Source organism: Dermacentor variabilis, chromosome 10 (genome assembly GCF_050947875.1).
Source record: "Dermacentor variabilis isolate Ectoservices chromosome 10, ASM5094787v1, whole genome shotgun sequence".
NCBI classification, from domain to species: Eukaryota; Metazoa; Arthropoda; class Arachnida; order Ixodida; family Ixodidae; genus Dermacentor; species Dermacentor variabilis.
The window spans coordinates 98,587,482-98,609,416 of NC_134577.1; the positions used below are offsets into that span (position 1 = coordinate 98,587,482).

Below are 21,935 nucleotides of genomic sequence, written 5' to 3' on the forward strand. Positions count from 1 at the left end.
TTCTTAAGGATTGTGACAGTCTCCCCAAAGATAGTAGTCAGAATACAGCCACTGTTACTGGAAATGGGTACTGGGTGCAGGCAGTAGGGGGGGGGAAGCAGTGGTTCAGCTCTCATTGATGCGAAAGGCTCAGGACTGATTCATTTGATTTACAGAGTAAATGTTTTGTAAGCACATCTACTAGCCTCCCCACTGCCTGAAGGGTTGACTTATGTGACAACTTGAAGGATGCTATCACCATTGTTTTGTGTTTCTGTTTACTTCATATCAAAAGCAGGAGTTCTGCTGCTTAATGTTTTCAAGACAAGCACTGTAGCGATAAGCCTTTATAGTTGTAGTAAGGTCTTGCAAAACCTACAGTATCGCTCGTGGGGTGGGGGCATCACCATTAGTTCTGGCAAACATGCCGTAGGTATTCAGTGTGCATGTCTACTGTAGTCAGTGGCAGGTAAAGAATGCAGTAAGGCATGCCCTTCAAATATGCCACTTACCTTTCCCGATTGCTGTCCATATACTTGCCTTCACCTTGTTGCGGCACTGCTTTGGCACGACCCTCCATATCCTGGCTAGAGAAGGCTTGATCATGGGGTACAAACCATGCCGACATCTGTGGAGGGATTGACTCCAGCTCCTGTGGTGTGCCTTGACTGCAAAGCACGTCCAGTATTACTGTGCATATGTTTGCCTTGCGCCATCTTCTTCATCTCTGCATTTGTCAACGTTGGCTGTTGTGTTGGGCAACTGCAGTGGGCTAGTTGGTAAACCAGTGAGGCTCTGCCTCTACACTCTGTGTGGAGTGATAGAAAACAGGTGCAGCTACCTTCGTGGGAGGAGCTTCCCCTGCATTCCCGTCATGTCGCTGACTATAACGTGAAATGATATTGCATTACGTGTTCAGAAGGTATGCATCACAAACACAGAAATTAGTGAAACAGTGTTGCAACAGCTTCTTCATTAAGGTTCACGCAGTAGCATAACCACCTTACCCTGAGGACAAGGCCGTCCACGTAGCAGTTCTAGGAGAGTGAGAAGTCTACAATTGTGCAGATTGCGTTTGTGTCATAGCACAGTAGTTCCTAAACAGCTGTACGTTGGTGCTGGTTGTTTCCTGCAAGGAAAACTCTCCATGGCACCCTCAAGAGGCTTTCTTTTTTTCATTTGTACTGAGCTTGCATTTGTTTTACCGCATTTTTAATAGGTCTTAGACACGTTTATCATTCTTTCCACTCCTCGTCTCACTGTAATAGTTAAAGTTTATTGCAAGTGTTTCATTCCTGGAACATGCTGCTGTGCCACAGCGTGCATTGCATGTGCCACGCATCTGCGCTGCTTGCCATGAAAGAAGTGTCGTCCCAGGGATGTGGTGCAGCTCTTATCTCATTTCCAGCGCCTATTGCCTGCGCAGTGTCGTCACAAACAGGCCAAACACAAAGCCGGGCCTAGTTGAGGGGGGTGCAGAGGTTCCGAGATTCTCAAGTATTTTTTCACGGGTGCCCCGTACTATGTCTGTCTGTCTCTCTCCCTCTCTCTCTCTGTCTGGGCCCTGCGAGTGCTGTATTGTCACGAGGTCGTACCCTGCCCGAGGGGGGTGCTCGAACGGTGATACAAAGGACTGTGTTGTGTGACCACCACTATTAGCCGAAAACGTAGCATGCATGTGTGTGCGTGTGTGTGTGTTTGCGTGTGTGTGCGCGTGTCTAGAAGCTGTGTTTCCCCCCTGGGAGCCTTGTGTGTGGTGGGCTGCACCTCCTCTGCCAGGCGGAGAAGAGACTGGGGAGCGCGACCGGAAAAAGGCGAGAGTGTATCATATGGCACGTGCTTTGTGCCCAGAGACGTGTTTGTGAGTGATGTAAAAGAAAAAATAATAAAAGTGAATTATAGAGCTAGGAGATGAGACGAGGCTGTGTTCACCTTTGAAACAAAAACGAGGACACTTCTTTTTTTTTTAAGTCACCGAAACGAAGCATGTCGCCTCAATGGCAAGCGAAGCCAGGCCATTGTGCCGGTGGTCTGGCACCCTCGTTAGGATGCGGCAGTTGGAAACTCTACCGCGATTGCGACGTTGGACACGCTGCCTCGCCCAGGAGAAGCCAGCAAGCTCCGGCAATACCCGTTGCAGGCCCAGGGCAGCACGTCGCGGCAGGTCCACCTACGGGCCGCGCCAGCACCAGAGGGCGTGCAGGTAGGAGACGCACCGCTGATAGATCCTGCGGACGTGCCACCACCGGGCGCCGGCCGTGTAGAACTCGTCCGAGCTGACATTGTTGAAGACTTCGTCGACGTTGTGCCGGGAACTTGCCCCCTGGCCGTCACTGCACAGCTTACGACCGGCCCGGCCGGCGTCGCGGCGGCGACGTCCCAAGTCTCGCCCCGCTCGGCGACGTCGCCCTGCCCGGTCCCGGCGGCACTTGACCATCTGCTGCAAGTGCCCGCGCAGTCCCGCCCAGAGGCGCGCCCACGTCGGTCGGCGTCGTGGCTCGATGCGCGGCTCCAGCGGGTCCTCGAGCCATTGCTTCAGCAACTTGCTCGTGGACAGCACAGACGCATCGTGGACCGCGCGGACGGGCGTCCGCGGAGGAGTCGGGCTGGCGCTGGTGCTTGGCGCGTAGCTGCTGCCGCTGCCGCTGCTGGACGAGCGGTCGCTGCTGTCGCTGTTGCTGAGGCTCTGGTAGCCCTGAACGACGAAGTAGCCTCGCTGCGCAGACTTTGTCGACGAGTCGCTGAGGAGCGACGCGGCGCTGGGCGTAGTGCGGAAGTCTACGCGCTGGCCGCTCACGTCCAGGATGCGCGCCACAGGCTGCTCGTCGGCCTCGTCATCGCGCTCTTCCTCGCCGGAGGGCGGCGAGAGGACGCTGGCGGTGCTGGTCGAAGTCTCGGCCGAACGCGGTGGCGGACTCGGTTCTGCCTCGTCGCCCTCCCACGGAAAGACGTCGAACGTGGAGCAGAAGTCTAGCGAAAGAAGCGACCCGGCCGGAGTCAGGTACTCCGTGGACAGGCTGACGTCGCTCTCGACGTCGCCGCCCTCACCCGAGGGGTACGACCACGGCGGCTGGCCCGGGACCGTGGTCCTACCATACTCGTCGCCACCGCCGGTGGTTGTACAGGACGGCGCCTTCAGCAGGACGTCGCTGCATTGACGCGTTGCACATTAAGTGGACATAACCTAAACACCCGCAAATGCGATACGTCTGTCAATGGGTGCTACCGTCGCCTTTGGCTACGGAGGTTCTGCAACGCAACCCCGTTCTGTTGGCCATGCTATATATGAACGGCTCGCGCAAGCGCAGCGACCCAGATTATGCAACGCACGTCGACGCGTCCACCGCAGGCGCGCACTATGTCGAGGTCATTGGCCTCCACTCACCGCATGTTGGTGTGCCCCTCCTGGCAGGGCTGCCGGTCAGCGTCTTCGGGAAGCGGGGACGCCGTGACCTCCATGGCCGAAATCGTCGGCCGCTTCGTCCTCTTTGCCACCGGACACGTGTTTCTAGCTGCAGCGTGCTGCCATACTGAGAGAGCGCGCCGGTTGCACGTTCGCCACGGTCTTCCTGGCAGCCGCGGGACGACATTCGCGCGGCGCTTTTTCTCCGTGCCGCAGGTGGTAGCACGTAGGAAAATGGCGCGACGAAGCTTTGAAATCTCCGGAGACCTTGATCGTGCTGCTGTTGGCTCTGGTACGTTTCAATCAGCAGCCAGTCGCTAAATTAACCTCGAAACGGCCAACGGAGGCCCGTAAGCCACGATCCATCCCGTTTCAAAGAGATAGGCCCTTTATTGGAGCTTGGAGACATTTGCCTGGTGGCATGCCTAGCGTGCTTATCCAGCTGAGTACGATGAAAAATGAAATTACGTGCACAGTTCTCGTAACATCCAAAGAGTGTCATAGCGCAGCCATCGACATGGGTGTGTCGGCTTACACGCATGGAGGCATCACTGCTGCACCGTGTTGCGGCGGTGCTTCGCTGAGGTGTTCAGTGCGTCAGAGAAATTTATTTTCTCGCAATTAATAGCCAACAAAATTACATCTGCCGCTACAGTCATTGCGTACAGCCACTACTTTCTACCAGTGCGTGACAACAATGACGTCCTGTAGATATCCTATGGACATCCACTGCCATGACATCGATATCCTAGGGATGTGTGGAATGTGTTCCTCGCACGACCGTTTGGCTGCACTTTTGGTGTCCTGCGAACATCCCTTGCATGTCCGCGAAAGACACTATGGGGACATTCTGCGGATGTATGTCGGCACCTTTTGCACAGTGTTTGCATAAGGTCATTTACAGGTCGCATCACATGTGTCGCATGCAATGGGCAGAGCACCCACGCATCAAGAACGGATACATCAATTGTGTGCACGCGGTACGCACGCTCGTAGGCGGAAGTGCAGCATCCTCGGTTTCTTCTAGGCCTTTCGCCAAGCTATGGTGGCTAGAGGGGCCACCCTCTAGCCACCATAGCCAAGCGCCTTATTGAACTAATCGAAGTTTTCACAGTTGCGTCAGAAAATTTGTAACGTACGACATACGCACGAGATGCGGACATGCTAGCCTAGGATTGTAATTCGAACAGGCGAGAAAACAATTTTGTAACCAGGAAAGACGGCCTCAATTAGAGGGCAAATATGAACCTCTTTGTAAGAAAAGGACCATGTGTGGGGTAACCTTGCGACATCCGTCTACACTCTTAAAACGGTTGCACCCTTTGGGGTGTGTATTTGTCCCGCAGCGATAATTGTCATCTGCCTTGCTTGCGTTTTCTTTCTTGAAAACGCCGCGCCCGCTACTTTCCTGCCGGGAATTCTATGCCATGCTTATAACGCGCATGCCATTCGTTGCTGGAAAGTATCGGGCTCGCCGCGTTAAAGAAAGGAAATGCGAACAAGACAAGACAAATGACGATTATCGTTGTGCGGCAAAAGGGTGTAATTTTGCTTAATAGTAGAATATCCGAAAGTGGACGTCCAGCGAATGTCCTATTTGTATCCGAAATGGCGCATAGACATTAAGACACCCTCTAAAGAGAGCTGCACCCTTTTGCGTGTATATTTTCCACAGAACAATAATCGCCATCTGTCCTGCCAACGGTCCTGCCCACATTTCCTTTCTTTAACGCAGCAAGCCCGGTATTTCCAAGTCGGGAATGGCATGCACGTTATCAGCATGACAGAGCATTTTCGACAGGAAAGCAGCGGGCGCGGCGTTTTCAAGAAAGGAAATGCAAGGCAGATGATTATTGTGTGGCAAATATACACACCAAAGGGTACAATTGTTTTTACGCTCTAAAAACAGTTGCACCCTTTTTTTAAGAGTGTGACGATTATTGTTGTGTGGCAAATATACACCTCATTGGGTGTAATCTTTTTTTAGAGCAGAGTGCATGCATGATTCGGATGTCCAATGGATGTAGTACTCTCAAAACAGTTGCACCCTTTGAAGTGTATATTTGTCCCACAACAATAATCGTCATCTGCCTTGCTTGCGTTTCCTTTCTTGAAAACTCGGCGCTGGCTACTTTCCTGTCAAAAATACTGCGTCACACTGACAACGCGCATGCCGTTCGTTGCTGGAAAGTACCGGGCTCGCCGCATTAAAGAAAGGAAATGCGGGCAAGACAGATAACGATTATCGTTGTAGAACAAGATAAGCCCCAACTGGTGTAAATTTTTCTAAGAGTGTGCTCTTAAACAAATTGTACACCCTTTTAGGTGTATATTTGCCACACAACAATAGTCATCTATACACTCTTAAGCAAAATTACACCCTTTTGCCACACAACGATAATCGTCATCTGTCTTGATGCATTTCCTTTCTTTAACGCGACGAGCCCGGTACTTTCCAGCAACGAACGGCATGCGCGTTATCAGCATGACATGACATTCCCGACAGGAAAGTAGCGGGCGCGGCGTTTTCAAGAAAGGAAACGCATCAAGGCAGATGACGATTATCGTTGTGTGGCAGATATACACCCCAAAGGGTGCACACTTTGTTTAGAGTGTAAGAGTGTATATATCTTGCTTGCGTTTCCATGAAAAGGTCGCGCCCGCTACTTTCCTGTCGGCAATGCTATGTCATGCTGATAACGCACATGCCGTTCGTTACTGGGAAGTAATGAAATGCCGGGCCGACCCGCGGCGGAGATGAAGCAGGCGTTAAGCATTCCCCATACGTGGGCCGATCCCGAAGATATTGTATTGCCGGGCAGACCCGCGGCGGAGATGAAGCAGGCGTTAAGCACTCCCCACATGCACGTGGGCCGATCCCACACTCTAAGAACAGTTTACACCCTTTGGCTTGCCCCTTCTGCCACACAAAAATAATCGTCATCTGCCTTGATGCGTTTCCTTTCTTTATCGCTGCAAGCCCGGAACTTTCCAGTGACGAACGGCACGCGCGTTATCAGAAGGGGCACTCCAAAGGGTGTAAACTGTTCTATGCTGATAACGCGCGTGCCATTCGTTACTGGAAAGTTCTGGGCTCGCAGCGATAAAGAAAGGAAACGTATCAAGGCAGATGACGATTATTTTTGTGTGGCAGAAGGGGCAAGCCAAAGGGTTTAAACTGTTCTTATACACTCTTAGAAAAATTTACACCGTTTGGGGCGTATCTTGTCCCACAACAATGATCGTCATCTGTCTTGCCCGCGTTTCCTTTCTTTAACGCTGCGTGCCCGGTACTTCCCAGTCACGAACGGCATGCGCGTTATCAGTGTGACGCAGCATTCTCGACAGGAAAGTAGCCAGAGCCGAGTTTTCAAGAAAGGAAACGCCAGCAAGGCAGATGACGATTATTGTTGTGGGACAAATACACACCCCAAAGGGTGCAACCGTTTTAAGAGTGTAGTGCAAAGGTATTGAATTGCCGGGCCGACCCGCGGCGGAGATGAAGCAAGCGTTAAGCACTACCCACATGCACGTGGACCGATCCCAAAGGTATTGAATTTCCAGGCCGCCCCGCTGCGGAGGAAGAAGCAGGTGGTAAGCACTCCCCATACGTGGGCCGATACCGAAGCTAGTGAAGTAGCAGCCCCACCCCCGGTGGAGGTGAAGCAGGCATTAAGTACACCCCATGCATGGGCCGATCCCAAAGATTGTGCAATACCGGGCCGACCCGCGGCGGAGGTGAAGCAGGCGTTAAGCACTCCCCATACGTGGGCCGATCCCGAAGAGGTGCAATAGCGGCCCGACCCACGGCGGAGGTGAAACAGGCGTTAAATACACCCCATGCGTGCGCCGATCCAAAAGATTGTGCAATGCCAGGCCGACCCGCGGTGGAGGTGAAGCAGGCGTTAAGCACTCCCCATACATGGGCCGATCCCGAAGGCAGTGAAATGCCGGGCCGGCCTACGGCGGAGGTGAAGCACTTTAGCAGGGAAGAAGTTTGGGCGTGTTGGGATACATTCAGACTGGGAAACATAGCGCAAAAATTTTGACACAGGGACAAGCAGAACGCAAGGACGAGCGCTAAGCGCAAAAATTTTGACACAGGGACAAGCAGAACGCAAGGACGAGCGCTAAGCGCAAAAATTTTGACACAGGGACAAGCAGAACTCAAGGACGAGCGCTAAGCGCAAAAATTTTGACACAGAGACAAGCAGAACACAAGGACGAGCGCTGAGCGCAAAAATTTTGACACGGGGACAAGCAGAACGCAAGGACGAGCGCTAAGCGCAAAACTTTTGACACGGGGACAAGCAGAACGCAAGGACGAGCGCTAAGCGCAAACATTTTGACACGGGGACAAGCACAACGCAAGGACGAGCGCTAAGCGCAAAAATTTTGACACGGGGACAAGCAGAACGCAAGGAGGAGCGCTAAGCGCAAAAATTTTGACACGGGGACAAGCAGAACGCAAGGAGGAGCGCTAAGCGCAAAATTTTGACACAGGGACAAGCAGAACACAAGGAGGAGCGCTAAGCGCAAAAAATTTGACACAGGGACAAGCAGAACGCAAGGACGAGCGCTAAGCGCAAAAATTTTGACACAGGGACAAGCAGAACGCAAGGACGAGCGCTAAGCGCAAAAATTTTGACACAGGGACAAGCAGAACACAAGCTCGTGCCCTCTCGTTCTGCGTTCGAATAGCGCTCGTCCTTGTGTTCTGATTGTCCCTGTGTCAAAATTTTCGCGCTATGTTTCCCAGTCTGGAGGTGAAGCAGCCGTGGGTCGGCCCCGCACAACACGTACTATATTCGGGATCGGCCCACGTATGGGGTATGCTTAACGCCTGCTTCACCTCCGCCGTGGGTCGGCCCGGCATTCTTATCCTCGGGATCGGCCCACGTATGAGAGTGCTTCGCGACGACCGCCCGCTTTTCACGGACCGCCCGCGTGCGGTGCGGCTTGCGGCGATGGGCGGCTCGAGCGTAAATCTGTCCACACGTTTCATCTGGCCGCTGGAGCAGGGTGAGCAAAGCAGAACTGCATAGGGAACTTCTTCCTATTATGAAACGCCAAAACGTTTCAGCGCGAAACTTTTCACCTGAAGAAACCGCCGCACATCACACGACGCTAACGTGACAGACGAAGCAGCACCACCGAAATGAAAGCAAAAGCGAAACCAGAAGTTGTAGAAGTGACAAAAGATGCGATCGCAGCGTCACTAGTTCCTGTGACCACCACTTCGGTCATTTCCCGAGCGGAGCTGTGAAACGTTGGTGTGCTTGTAGACAGTTATGAGAAATTGTGGTGAAACTACAGTACCAAAAAAAAAAAACAAATAACAAACAAACAAACTGAACTGTTTGAGACAGCTAAAAGAGACAGCAAAAAACTATAAATTTCTTTTTCTGTGCCTTCCCTGCGTTAAACGGACTAGGAACAAAGCTACTCACTTATTGACTTACTAGTTCCATGCGCTTCCGGTGCTTATTATTTTCGTACCACTATGGAAGGTACAGTTTCCCTTCTCTAATGCTGGTTCTTTATTCTATGCTAGTATATGTAGCTGTGAGCTGAGTTCGTCCACGTGTTGCGCTTGTTTTGGGCCCGTGACAACCACTAGAAATGACCAAGAAAAAACGCGGGGGGCTCTTGGGCCGCAGCCTGATCAAGCAGAAACCCACCAGCAGACTCTACGACTCCGTAAGTGCTAACTTCGTGGTGCGCTGTGACGTACCGTGTGACAACCGTTCCGAGTTTTTTAGAAACTGGGATGTCTTTAGCATTTTTATTTTCATATTTGCTACGCATCCTTTACTACACATGAATGTAACTGATACAAAGTACCTCGGATCTGTGACCATCAGAAACGAAGGGCTCACCAGAGATTCGTACAGATGTATACATTGATGGTAATCGAAGTTGCTGCCCTGCGAGAACATGCGCACGCTCAGAGTTGACGCCAGAAAAGCGAAGTTCGCTCACTTTGAGATCTACGTAATGGCGGATCTGTACGAGTAGCTTAAATTGACAAATTTTGCCGAGCAGCTGCGCATGTTCTGACATGACACGGATGATTACAGCCGGAATAGCTGACGTTGATCTAAAGCTTCAGTCAGTTTTTTGCGCGCTACAGATTACTGTTTGATGCACCTGTCAGTTAGGAATGTCAAGTTATTTAATGTCATTAGACGAGAGGACATTAGCAACCGAATGAGCTGCTAGAGTCGGACCCTCCCGCGTGTAGCCGTGTCTGGGAAAAAGGGGATCCTAGTGGTTGAGCCGATGCCGGGTATTCGGACCTTCCCCTGGCGGAGGCAGTACACCTCTTTCACCTCTGCTTCGCATAGACGGCACTTCTGGACTGACTCAAGCAGGAGAAATCGGTGGTTGCCTTTTCCTGTCCCCCTCTCCATCTGTTATCTTTCTTCTGTACATTTCGTTCCCTCCTCTCCTTACCTTTTCTATAGACGGTCTATAAAAAAAGTCTAAGGTTTCTTTTTTGTCTACTTCTTCTCTGTAGACTACCTATAGACAAAAGTCGATACAGTCTTTATTTATTATTGTTAATTCTTGGTCTTTAGACTCTCTATAGACGAGAGTCGACAAGGTGTACATATCTTCTAGTCGATTCCCAGTCTACAGGCACATGCATACATTCACTCGTGCGCGCCCAGACACACACACACACACACACTTTAGTTTTCTGGCGGCGAAGGTTAGCCTTGTGTGGATAACCAGTCTTGTTAAACAAACCTTGGGCGTCCCCATTTTGGGCTCAGTGGTGGCCGGCTGGCGCCGCTGCCGAACACAACTGCTTTTTATGGCTAATCCTTCCACTTCGCTAACTGATCGCCCTCTAAAAACGGGGCGCAATGAAGCAACTGCTCAATTTTTCTTCCAAGAACTATGACAACAACTTTGCGAAGTACTATGCGATCCACAATGAAGGCAATATAACAGCCAGAAAACTCTTCCTTCAAGTTTTAAAAATGCCTAATAGACACACTATGCATAGGATACAAAGCTACAAGGGTGGCTATTGGCTACATCCGCCTCAAAGTGAAGGACAAAGAGCAACTGAAAAAGCTTTCAGATCTCAAAAGCATTGCTGTCATAACAATAACTGTCACAGCATACCGTTTGATGAACAGTATTCGTGGGGTATTCTCTGATGAAGACTTGCTTGACCTAAGGGATGAATTGCTTGATGGTTCTGCAGAACGACATGTGACCAAAGTTCAAAGAATCATGATCCGTCAAAGTGACACTGAAATTCCCCCAAAACATGTAATCTTTACATTTGGCTCCAGCACACTACCAAACTAAATGGAAGCGAAAATCCATGTGAGGCCCTATATCCCCAATCCTAAACATTTAAAATGCTTCGGGCACAGCTCTCAGACATGTAGAGGAAATCTAATGTGTGCCAAATTCAGTTCTAACGATCATCATCTGATAATTGTAATGCTGAATCACACTGCATGAACTGTGAAGAGGATCACCCAGCCTTTTCACGGTCATGCCCAATCTGGAAGAAAGAGAAAGAAATTATTGCTTTTAGGATTAGTGAAAACATCACATTCTCTTGAGCGAGAAGGCAACTTATCATTGTCTCGCAACCAAAGTTTTGTCGCTGTGATGATGCAGGGGGCTCTGTCACAACTGCCCAAGGAGCCTGTCCGGGTCACACGCAGTCAACCACGGGCGACTCTTTCTGCCCCCATAGGGGCAGCACTAAGTGCTGCCCAATCAAAAGATATGCAAACCTCGTTCTCGCAGTGCTGCAAAAACCGAGGCCTGAGACAGATCGCCCAGACCTTCGTGACCACACCTTTATCACCTCTGAGAAGGAGATGGAGGGTGACGCATGTAGATCGGTGCCAGTGGCGCCAAAAGATAGGCGCAGCCTGCTTGAAGGATTAAAAAAAAAAAACTTCGAGGGGCTGCATTTAAACCAAAGTAACACTGTCACTCTACACAGAACACTAACAAAAACACCTCTGTCATAATGGGTGTCCAGTTATTACAATGGAATGCCAGAGGACTTTTGCATAACCTAGATGACGTCAAGGATCTATTATCTATGTATAAGCCTAGAGTGTTCTGTGTTCAGGAAATGCACTTAATGTCAAGTGACTTGAACTTTCTTAATCAGTTTGGAATTTTTAGGAAATACTGAGATGACGGACATGCTGCATCAGGTGGTGCGGCAATAATAATAACAAAGACTGTTGCATGCCAAAAACTTAACACACCTTTTGAAGCAGTAGCCCTACGAGCTATCTTGCTTAATAGGCCTATTACAGTGTGTGCTTTGTACATTCCACCAGACAAGCGGCTCAATATTACTGAGTTTGAAAAACTTGTAGGCCAGCTTTCTGGGCCGTGCATTGTAGTTGGCAATTTTAATGCTCACAATGGACTCTGGAGGGACTCGCGCTGCGATGCAAGAAGCCATATAATTGAAAAATTCCGTCTTTCTTCTGGAGCATGCTTGTTTAACAAAAAGATCCCGACTTGTAACGCTGCACATAGAGAGTTCTTACAGACCCCTATAGAAACGACCATTTTCCAGTAATCTTAGAGGCGATACAGCCGCATGATTCACCTGTATATTCAAAGAAATGGAAGCTAAATGCTGCAAACTGGGCAGATTTCAAAACGCTCGCATGTATTTCCCTTGAATCCGTAAGGCAGCTTGGTATTGAAGAAATGATCGCCTGTATAACTGAACACTTCATTCAGGCCGTGAAACAATCAATACCACAAACCCCTGGTAAAATTGTTAATCCTAAGCCCTGGTGGAATGAAGAGTGCAAGCAGGCATGATAACACACTCGTCAGCAGTGTATCCCTAGCCTACAAAAGATGGCGACATATTATAATTTGCTGGATACCTCGCCATACTAGTATACCTGGTAATGAAGCGGCAAATGCAAATGCAGCTTTAGCACCTCTATAGCCCCATGTAGATGTAAGTTATGTGCCATATGAACAAAAAAAGAAGTATGGTGTACATTCTCCAAATATCCAACAGCAGAAAACCTTGTAAATTTAAAACGTGCAAAAGAAAATGGAAGATGTGCTCGTTGGGAATCCAAAAGAGCTAGTTGGAGAAATTACATCAGCTTAGTGAACTCATACAGAGACCGCCAGAAAGTCTGCAGTAGGGTTCGAAGTCTGAAAGGGCACACCACACTACCCCTGCCCATGGTAAATGACGGTGCTGCTGCATTAGAAGGGCAAGCAGATTCCTTGGGCGAGCACTTTGAACACATATCGAGCTCTGCAAATTCCGCAATAACATTCCTAACATATAAAATATTAGCTGAGTCGATACCCTTCTCCTTCCAAAAATCCCATAGCGATGGGTACACCCGCCCATCCACAATGCAAGAACTGAAAAGAGCTTGGTCCTTCTGCAAAAACTCTGCACGAGGATTAGACGGCATTAATTATGAGATTATCAAACGCTTACCTGAGGAAACACTTGAATGCCTCTTGCACCTGTTCAATAAAATTTTTACCAGTGGTTAGCTCCCATCCTGCTGAAGGAAGCTATAGTGGTACCAATATTAAAGCAAGGAAAATACCCCTCCTGTGTACACAGCTACAGACCTCTCACTTTAACAAGCTGTGTATGTAAAGTGTTTGAAAAAATTAGAAACCGGTGATTAATGTACTTTGTAAAATACGCTGGAATTCTGGGTCCCCGCCAAGCCGGTTTAGACCAGGAAGGTGCACATCAGATAGCCTAGTCCTGCTTGAGAGTTGTATGTATATGAGGGGTATTTGTTCATAAACAATACTGTCTGTCAATATTTTCTTAATCTAAAAAAGCATACGACACTACCTGGAGGTATGGCATATTGCAAGACCGCGTGTCATATGGCATGCCAGGCAACATGTTTAATATAATAAAAATCTACCTGTCTGAACGGAAGTATAGAGTAAGGGTGGAAACTGCGATGTCAAGAGTCTTTGTGCAGAAAAACAGTGTACCACAAGGAGGAGTGCTCAGCTTCACTCTATTCCTAGGTAAAATGAACACACTACAAAAAAACACTTCCACCATCAATAGCTTACTCGGTCTATGTAGACAATGTATGGATAAGTTTTAAATCATGCAACCTGTCCATATACAAGAGGCAGATTCAGCTATGAGTGAACAGGCTTTCTAAATGGGCTGACAAGAATGGCTTTCGCTTTAACGTAGGAAAGACAACATGCATGTTTTTTTCATGAAAAAGAGACATACAGCCTGAACGAAACATGACGATGAATGGATATGCGCTTAGTGTAAAAAAAAAAGCAGAAATTTATTGATGTCATACTTGATGATAAGCTCTCATTTGTGCAACATATAAAAAACCTAAAAATGAAACGTCTAAACACTATGAACTTTATTTACACAGTAGCACAGAAGCACATGGACGACAAAAGAAAAGGATTTCTTTTCTTTTTCCTTTTATTTCATTGTCCATGTGCTTCTGCACTACTGTGCAAATAATCTCATACCAACTATCCCACCAGTCTGTCTGTCCTTTTAACTATGAACGTCCTTAAATTTCTTTTTCACCAGTCGTGGGGAACCAACATAAAATGCTTGCTCTCGCTCTATAACAGTCTGATTAGAATGTGCATTGATTACAGGAACATTTTTTACCAGTCAGTTATATGTTCTGCTTTAAAATTTCTCGATCCCATACACAACCTTTGCATGCGACTAGCCCTAGGTGCATTCCGTACTAGCTCTGCTGCAAGTTTGCAAGTAGAAGCTAATCAATGGAATCTAGACTGACAATGTGAGTATTGTAGTTTCGTGTAAATACTTAAGATTAGCTCCAACCAAGAACACATGATGAAGAGCACAGCAACGCAAGCCCTCGTTGCAAAGCGACCAATGTTAGCGACATCCGTTTCTACTGAAAGCACTGTCGCTATGTCAAGAAAACAACGCATTGCTGTCGGATGTTCACCCGCACAACAATAACGAGTTCACAGCATCATAGGAACCTGTCCTGATACATTGGGACTTCTCGTTCACAGAAACAAACAAAAAGCATACATTTCAAGAAGCTGTACGACAACACTTCTCATTGCTACTGAGTAAGTACCCAGAATTTTACACTTATGCTTCAAAAACTGCTGAAGCAACATCATTTGCAGCAAAGGTCCAGATTTTGTGGCCAATTTAAGATTAAACTAACACACAAGTATCTTCACTGCTGAAGGTCATGCTATACTTCTCGGAGTTAAAGAAATAACAATAAAACGAATCTGTAAATTGGTGGTGTACACAGACTCCTTAAGTGTGGTCTGGTTGATAGATCTAGGAAAACAGAGAAAGAATCCAGTGATGAGCACTCTCTCATCAGCAGCTTATCCCTAGCCTACAAAAGAGGGCTTGTAAGGAACCGCTTTATTCCAGCCAAGCTCATGCTACTACCACGAGGATCAAGCTGTGCAGCCAGTGATGATATATACAGATGAAAATGGATGATGATATGGTGGAGATGATGTAATTGAAAGTTAGGCATGTGTTGTGCTCCCACTAATTCCCTCTTGCTGTGGAAACGGCTGCCTGGCCGCGCGGAAGTATTATGAAATGCATCGAATACATGGTTTTAAGTGAGAGACATGCACTATCTCCGTCCCACGGCAACGGTGACCGGGCGGCATTCTAAGGGGCGAGACGCGGTAATTGACAGGTGATACTTGCTCAAAGACCTTGTAAGGTCCAACAAAATGTGTGAGAAATTTTTCGCATAAGCGAAGCTGATGTTGAAAACATATGGGGCATGAATTCCGTTCAAAAGCTTAGTATCCAGACAGTTTGTGCCTGCAGCGAGTAAGACCCTATAACAGCGGGTTGGTTGCTCATAGCATTACAGGATGGAAATACGAGTACAAGGCTGCATGTCCAGGGTACCAAAGTATTCCGCAGTTTCTCATATCCCACACCCCTTAAGCTTTTGATGCTGATAGTTCCTATGCCAGGTTGTCTACCTACAGGGGAAACCAGGAATTCTCAGGGATTTTGCATCTACCATCTGAGCTAACCGGATGGTAGAGCGGCTGCCCCGGAAAGGTGGTGGTCTCGGGTTCGAGTCCCGGACCAGAACGAATTTTTCTTCAACTGCGAGGCTTTTCTTTCGAGGAACCCGTATGGGTTTCCTTTGTAGCAGTTGCTACAAACGGGTGGATGTCTGATTTACCCTTTATTAATTACTTCTCTCCACCTTGCGGGTTTCCGCAGAACTATTATGTTGATCTCGTATGTTGTAACTGCAGGCAAGGTTTGTGGCAGCTGCTTTAGATTGTCTGCCGCCTGGCAGATTTTGTATCGCCCTGCATTGCGTGCTCTCTATAAAGTTTGTTCACTTTATAAAGTGGGCTTGCCTCTGTATTTTCCAAGACCAGCGGAGCTATGGGAAGCAAGAATGGCACACATCCAGTGACCCAAGTTGTCTACTGGGCCAGACAGCAGAGAGTTTATTCTGCCACATGCCCAGCGGCCCATGTTGCTTACTCAGCAGCCCACACATACCTAGTGGCCTGAGGTGGTATGTGCAGCATGGGTCACTTGGTGAAAGATGTTAGGTGTAAGTAGACAAACCAAAAAGTTGCTAAAGTTAAAAAAAATGATAATTACACTAAGACTGTGCAGAAGATAAGAAAGTGACACCATCAAGATCTCTGTATTCGTATAAAGAGGAAGTAGTGAAAGACTTCACCATGACACTGACAACTTTTTCTTTACACCAAGCACTAGCTCTTCAGTTGAAAGCAAAGAGGTTTACCAGTGTTGAAGTGTTTGCCTACGTGCTGCTTTGTAAAGGCCCTAAAAGGAGGGTCACAAGAAAGCACTAGAGTGTGGTTACGTGATTATGAAACTTATCTTTGTGTTAGATCCAGATATGTGTCCATTTACTTCAAAGTAAGAAGGTTAGCCCAACTGTCCTGTGAGTGCTCCCTGTATGTGACAATGATCTTAGTATATGCTGAAGTTAATTTTGTTGTAGGTGAACTGTTTAGCACTATTATTGGACGTAGAACACACACAAGGGCACAGGAGGGGTGTGGCAGCTGTCGGCTGACTGTTTATTGAAAATAAAGACACTTAGTATACATATTTCAGTTACAAGTAAGAAGAGTGTATTTTGTAGGGATATCAAACATTCAAGAACAAGGTCAAGTTATGAGGCAGTGTGCTGCTGCCAGGTGCTGGAATACCTTATTGGACACTGATGGGAAGTGCCGCTTACATGCATACACCAGTTCTTTCAGTAGACAGTCTGTGGGGTGGACTACTTCTTTTTTCTGTATTGTGTTCACTGTCATTTATCGCTGTGCACCGACTATATGTACAATGACATTATTTTGCTACTGAAAATACCCCTTAAACGCACATACTCTGCTCCCTTTGTGAGAACTGTCAAGTTGGATGTGCCCTTTGTTCTGGCCCCTGTGTGCAGTCGGCGCTTCACACGACAGAGCTGAACGATGGCTACGACTGGGGCCGGGCCAATGTCACCAGCATCACGGAGCAGAATGACCTGGAGGAATTCCTGGCGACAGCCGAACTAGCAGGCGTCGACTTCACAGCTGGTAAACCGTGGCTTTTCTTTTATGCTGACACAGCTCTAAATGGGGTGGCTGGCCTCCCAATATTTCCTCCTGCCCCCATCGTCGCCCCACTTGTACCACCATTAAGTGCCAAGTGGTGTAGTGCCCTCCTACACCTCCAATGAAAATGGAGAATCCTCTGCTGCCCCAAAACAGAAAAAATTGTGGCACTGCCCCAGCTCTTACAACAGACAACTTGCATACACCTAGACATGTTCAGCCTAAAATATATTTTTGAAGCAGTATAGTTCTAATTTCTTTTAAACGCTTGTGCTGGTTCTTCTGCAGTTTTCTGTTGAGATCATCTTCAAAACCTTTTTGTTGCACCATACTGTCACATGAGACACATGTACTCGCTGTCTGCACCTCAACGAACAGGTCTTAATGTGCGTTTTCTTTTTCTGTGCACTCTGTAATGACAAGGTTAAGGAAAAGGCTACCTCAAGGGACGCATGCATTTCTGATATAACACTGATTCATCGTCACTAATGTATCTTACACTGTGCGAAAACCATGCTATTGTTCTAACCCTTATGTACAGCATTGGATACATCTTTCAGTCTGTAACCTCGTGGAACACATTTTTGACAGCCATTACAGTTTGGCCTTTGCACAGCGCTAAATGGAGGCTGCAATGCCAGTAAGCTATGCTGAAGACACATAAGAAATGCATTCCATTCGATTGCCACTTAATGCTAAACATAGTAGCAACATGTCCTTCTTCTAAATGAAATCGTTTTGTTATGTAGGGTTTTATGGTGCAGCAGCAACTGAGGCTATGATGTGCCAACCACAAGCAATTCTTTTTTGTGCAGAGAAGCAGAATGTGACAGTGGTCAGTGTGGGCAGTGTGGTACAGGGTGTGCTGTCTGAACGAGAGAGAGCCAACCTGCACAATCTGCACGAACAACACAAAGACCTGCTGCGCATCCCAAGGAGGTAGGTGTGCCGTGTCAGCCTACTACCTCATGTACCACAAGCTTTGAAAGGAACGTTGGTGGGGGGGGGGATGAAATGTTGGAATTGTTGGAAATGTTGTACCCAGATGTGTATGAGACACTCGTAATTGAAGTGCTGTGGCAGCGACAAAAAGAAAAACAACATTTTTAAAATTTTTTATATTTACAGATACTGCAGGCCTTATTCAGGCCCAAGCAGGAGTGGTTACATCAATAGTAATAAACAAGGCTGGAAATTGAAAATAGAATACAAAACAATAATAAAAATATATAAAAAATATAATGTACACGTATATCAGCCTTTGAAATTTGGAATTATGAACAATGAATACGATTTATGAACAATAGTTGTAGTTTGCAACTTAACAACAAAGTAGTGATAAACCATGGACACACAACAGATCACTCAATTCAGCATTTTTACCTAATTTTAGTACAAAACACACAATAATTAATTAATTTCCTTCCCTATGTGCATGATGCTATTAATCAAAAGAAAAACCATTCACAAGATGAACGAACGATTCTGTGGTATTAGCGTTAACTAATTCTTGTGGTAATTTATTCCATAATGAAATAGCATGAGGAAACAGGGAATATTGATGCATGCTAAGGTAACTGAATGGTTGCTTAACTGTTTCGTTGTGTTGTCTATGGGCAAAGTGTATTGGTGGCTCTGTTATGTGATGTTCACGCTGTATTTTAAAGTGACCATGGTAAAGTTGATAGATAAATTTTAATCCGGATACCATTCTACGATGATCGAGTTTTTAAATCTTCGCCCTGTTGTGGACAACTGATACGCTCGAGAAGCGTGAATAGGTAGAATAGATAAACCTCAAGGCCATGTTCTGCACCCTTTCAGTTTTTTGAATTAAATATTGTTGATACGGACTCCAGATTAGGTCCGCATATTCTAATTTTTGCCTAATGAGAGCTTTGTATGCTGTTAACTTTACAGCAGGTGACGCATGACATAGTCTTCGTTTTAAAAATGCCAGCTTTTTCAGTGTGTTACTGCAAACATTATCTATATGGGGTTCCCAACTTAAATTACTTGTGAGTTTAACACCCAAATACTTCACCTGCCTAGCTTTTTAACATAAGCATTTTTAATGGTGTATGCAAATTGTAAAGGCTCTTTTTTGTTACTAATTCTATGCTTGCCGTTTTCGAAGTATTGAGTTTCAAGCCCCATTTATCACACCATGCACTGATTGAATGCAATGCATCATTTAGTCTGACTTGATCAGCATATTGATTTATGCTGAGCATATTGATTTATAAAGGACACAATCGTCCGCAAACAGTCAGATCTTTACAGGAGGTTGCACTGAAAAATAGATATCATAGATATAAACCAGAAACAATGGACTGAGCACCGACCCTTGTGGTACTCCTGAGTGTACATCTAGTATATCAGAGATGCAGTCATTAACAGCCACGTATTGTTTCCTTGAAGCTAAGTAATGTGCTATCCAGTGAACAATGTTGTCTTCAATACCATAATCACTGCATTAGACATGTGCTAAATTATGGGATCGTAAATTGCAGGAAAGCAAAGAAAATTCAAAAGTCCAGTGAAAGGTTGTGTGAAAGCTAGTTGGGAATTCTTAATCACAGTTGTAAATGTTTAGCTGCATACTTGTAGCAAGACATAAATTTGTGCAATCACACATGCAGAATGATGTTCAACATAACATCGGTTTTATTCGCGTTCAGGAGGCAAACTACACATGATGCATGTTTATGACAACTAAGTACCCTACTGAACCAGTTCCCAGCCGAAATCCTCCACCCCCCTTGACAAAGGCAGGCGCACAAACACGGCGCGGCGTGCAGCGGGCTAGCAGAGAACACGCACGTGCGCCGCTGGGCACTATGTCGAATCTCGTTATTTCGAACACGCTTAATTCGAACTTTCGGTTTACTCGAACTGACGCTGTGGTCCCGTCAAAGCTATGCGTATTCTAATGGGCGGAAACGCCCAGTAATTCGAACAATTCTAGCATTTGCGACGGTTAATTCAACAATTTGGAGCGCTCCTACAATGCTCTCAGCAGCGCTCCAAAACGCGGCAGCGCCTCCGACTAGCAGTCCTCTGACCCCGCCATAGAGGAAGAGCTTAGGAGAGACTTCTCAACGTCATGCGTTAAAAAGAAAAAAAATCGCCGTGGCGAAAATTTGTGCGCAGACGTGTGCAGGCGCGCATCACCGATTACTTCTGTTCGTCAGACTTCTCTTAGCGTCGCGGCACCGCCATGTATCCCATGGAGTCAACGTGTCAGAACGTTTGAAATTTCGGACGCAAAAAAACCTTCGCCGTCCGACTTTCCGGAATTTTTTGCCATGACCGCAGGTCCGAAACGGCATTAATCGAAACCTCCACCACCGCCAATTTGATTGTTGTGACGCCTCGAGCCGGCGCTCTCGCACGCAGATCCGCAGGCAGCCGTAGCCACACCACGGCAAAGCTAGGCCTAGCTACGTCGACGTTCGCTACTAAGCTTCTTGCTCTTTGGTGCTGGGTTTTTGTTAGCAATGGCGCCGATGTCTTCGGAGCGCGGAAAGCGCGGCGCTTTGCACAATACCGGTTCCCGAAAGTCAACTCCGCCCCAGTACAGAAGTCTCACGCGTTCGAAGGGGCAATTGTCACGGGACATGTGTTTCCTTTTATTATACACGCGTGCACCTGCCGCCTCCCATCACAGTACGAGCACCGATACGCCTAATAACTGACTGTAATTTGCAAATACTTGTGAATAAATCTTGTGGAACTTGCCACGCATGTGTTAGCTCAGTGCACATGTGCCACTGCGCAGGTAAGTCCTCCATTCAGTTAGCTTCCTTTAATTCGAACTTCTTTTAATTCGAACCAATTTTCGGGTGCCTTCGAGTTGGAATTATTTAGATTCGGATGTAATAAACAAACGAGAAATAAAAAAAATGATTTAAAACATGCATGCTCATTCACAATCACTACTGCCTCCTTGTTTGATTTGGGTTAAGCAACACCATTTGATTGTTCCTCAGCACTATAGGAGTGCCAAAGCACATGCCATGTGCACCAGATAACCTGCTGAAAGCACGAGTTACCTCCCACTTCTTTCTGTTATTTTCATGTACCATCACAGTAACCTGTTCAGAGAGTGTTGTACAACTACAACTGTACAAGTGGCTAAGGGCCACGCAACAAGCAACAGAACTGAAAATGATGGGCATAATGCTAGGAAGTTGGAGGACAACATTATGAAATTGAGAACAAACTTTGGTAGCTGACATTCTAGTTGAGATTGAGATGGAGTGTGTAAACAGATACAATTAGTGGCCTATTAGAGCAACAGAATAGGTGCGTAGGGTATCATGTACATAATGATTAGGTACTTGCACCCTGAAACACTGAAAATACTCCTATGTCTTTTCAATGCCATATGGGTGGCAGGGTGTATATTCCACTCCATCATTGTGGAAAGAAGCTATAGTCATTCCTGTATTTAAACCAGCCAAAGACCCAGCCTTAGCCAGCGACTACAGGCCTATAGCACTAACAAGCTGTCTGTTCAAAGTGTTTGAAAAAATGGTAAACTGGCACTTCATCTGTTTTCTAGAGAGTAACATCAAACTAGACCCCCTTCAATGTGGTTTCAGAGACGGAAGGTTGACAATAGACCACCTTGTTCACATTGAGGTTAACATCAGGGATGCATTTATCCATAGGCAGTTTTTACTTTCAATATTTCTAGACCTAGAGATAGTGTATGACGCGGACCTGGCGATTTCGGATTTTCTGCGATCTTTCCGCAATGGGCATCTGTGGGAACATGTTAAACACAATTGAAAGCTATCTGTCTGACCGCACTTCTTGTGTAAAAGCACGCAGTGCTTTATCTGGACCATTCACCTAAGAAACTGTCGTTCCGCAAGCAGGCATGCTTAGCTGCACACTTCTTATTGTAAAAATGACT

At 46.9% G+C, this 21,935-nt stretch overlaps 2 protein-coding genes across 2 annotated transcripts in view; one reads left to right on the top strand and one right to left on the bottom strand.

Annotated features, from left to right (window-relative positions):
* Positions 1-1,493: 1,493 nt before the first annotated feature.
* On the bottom strand, positions 1,494-5,156 carry LOC142560845 (uncharacterized). The gene is made up of 2 exons (XM_075673242.1): positions 3,365-5,156; positions 1,494-3,128 (listed from the first exon to the last, which is right to left on the bottom strand). The coding sequence occupies exons 1-2, from the start codon at positions 3,436-3,438 to the stop codon at positions 2,150-2,152; spliced, it is 1,053 nt and encodes a 350-aa protein (XP_075529357.1). The 5' UTR covers positions 3,439-5,156; the 3' UTR covers positions 1,494-2,149.
* A 3,720-nt stretch (positions 5,157-8,876) lies between these two features.
* Positions 8,877-21,935, top strand: part of Ns3 (nucleostemin 3) — a 95,028-nt gene continuing 81,969 nt past the window's right edge. Inside the window, exons 1-3 of the mRNA XM_075673244.1 lie at positions 8,877-9,082; positions 16,861-16,993; positions 17,827-17,950. Coding sequence (XP_075529359.1) covers positions 9,005-9,082; positions 16,861-16,993; positions 17,827-17,950 — 335 coding nt within the window. The 5' untranslated portion in view covers positions 8,877-9,004. The remainder of the gene's footprint in view (positions 9,083-16,860; positions 16,994-17,826; positions 17,951-21,935) is intronic.

What these genes read in the sequence shown, in the direction of transcription:
- LOC142560845 (XM_075673242.1), bottom strand. Translation starts at nt 3,438, where the DNA reads ATGGAGGTCACGGCGTCCCCGCTTCCCGAAGACGCTGACCGGCAGCCC. An exon ending in GAGGGGCACACCAACATGCG is followed by an intron (nt 3,129 to 3,364) that starts GTGAGTGGAGGC and finishes GCGTCAATGCAG; the next exon opens with CGACGTCCTGCTGAAGGCGC.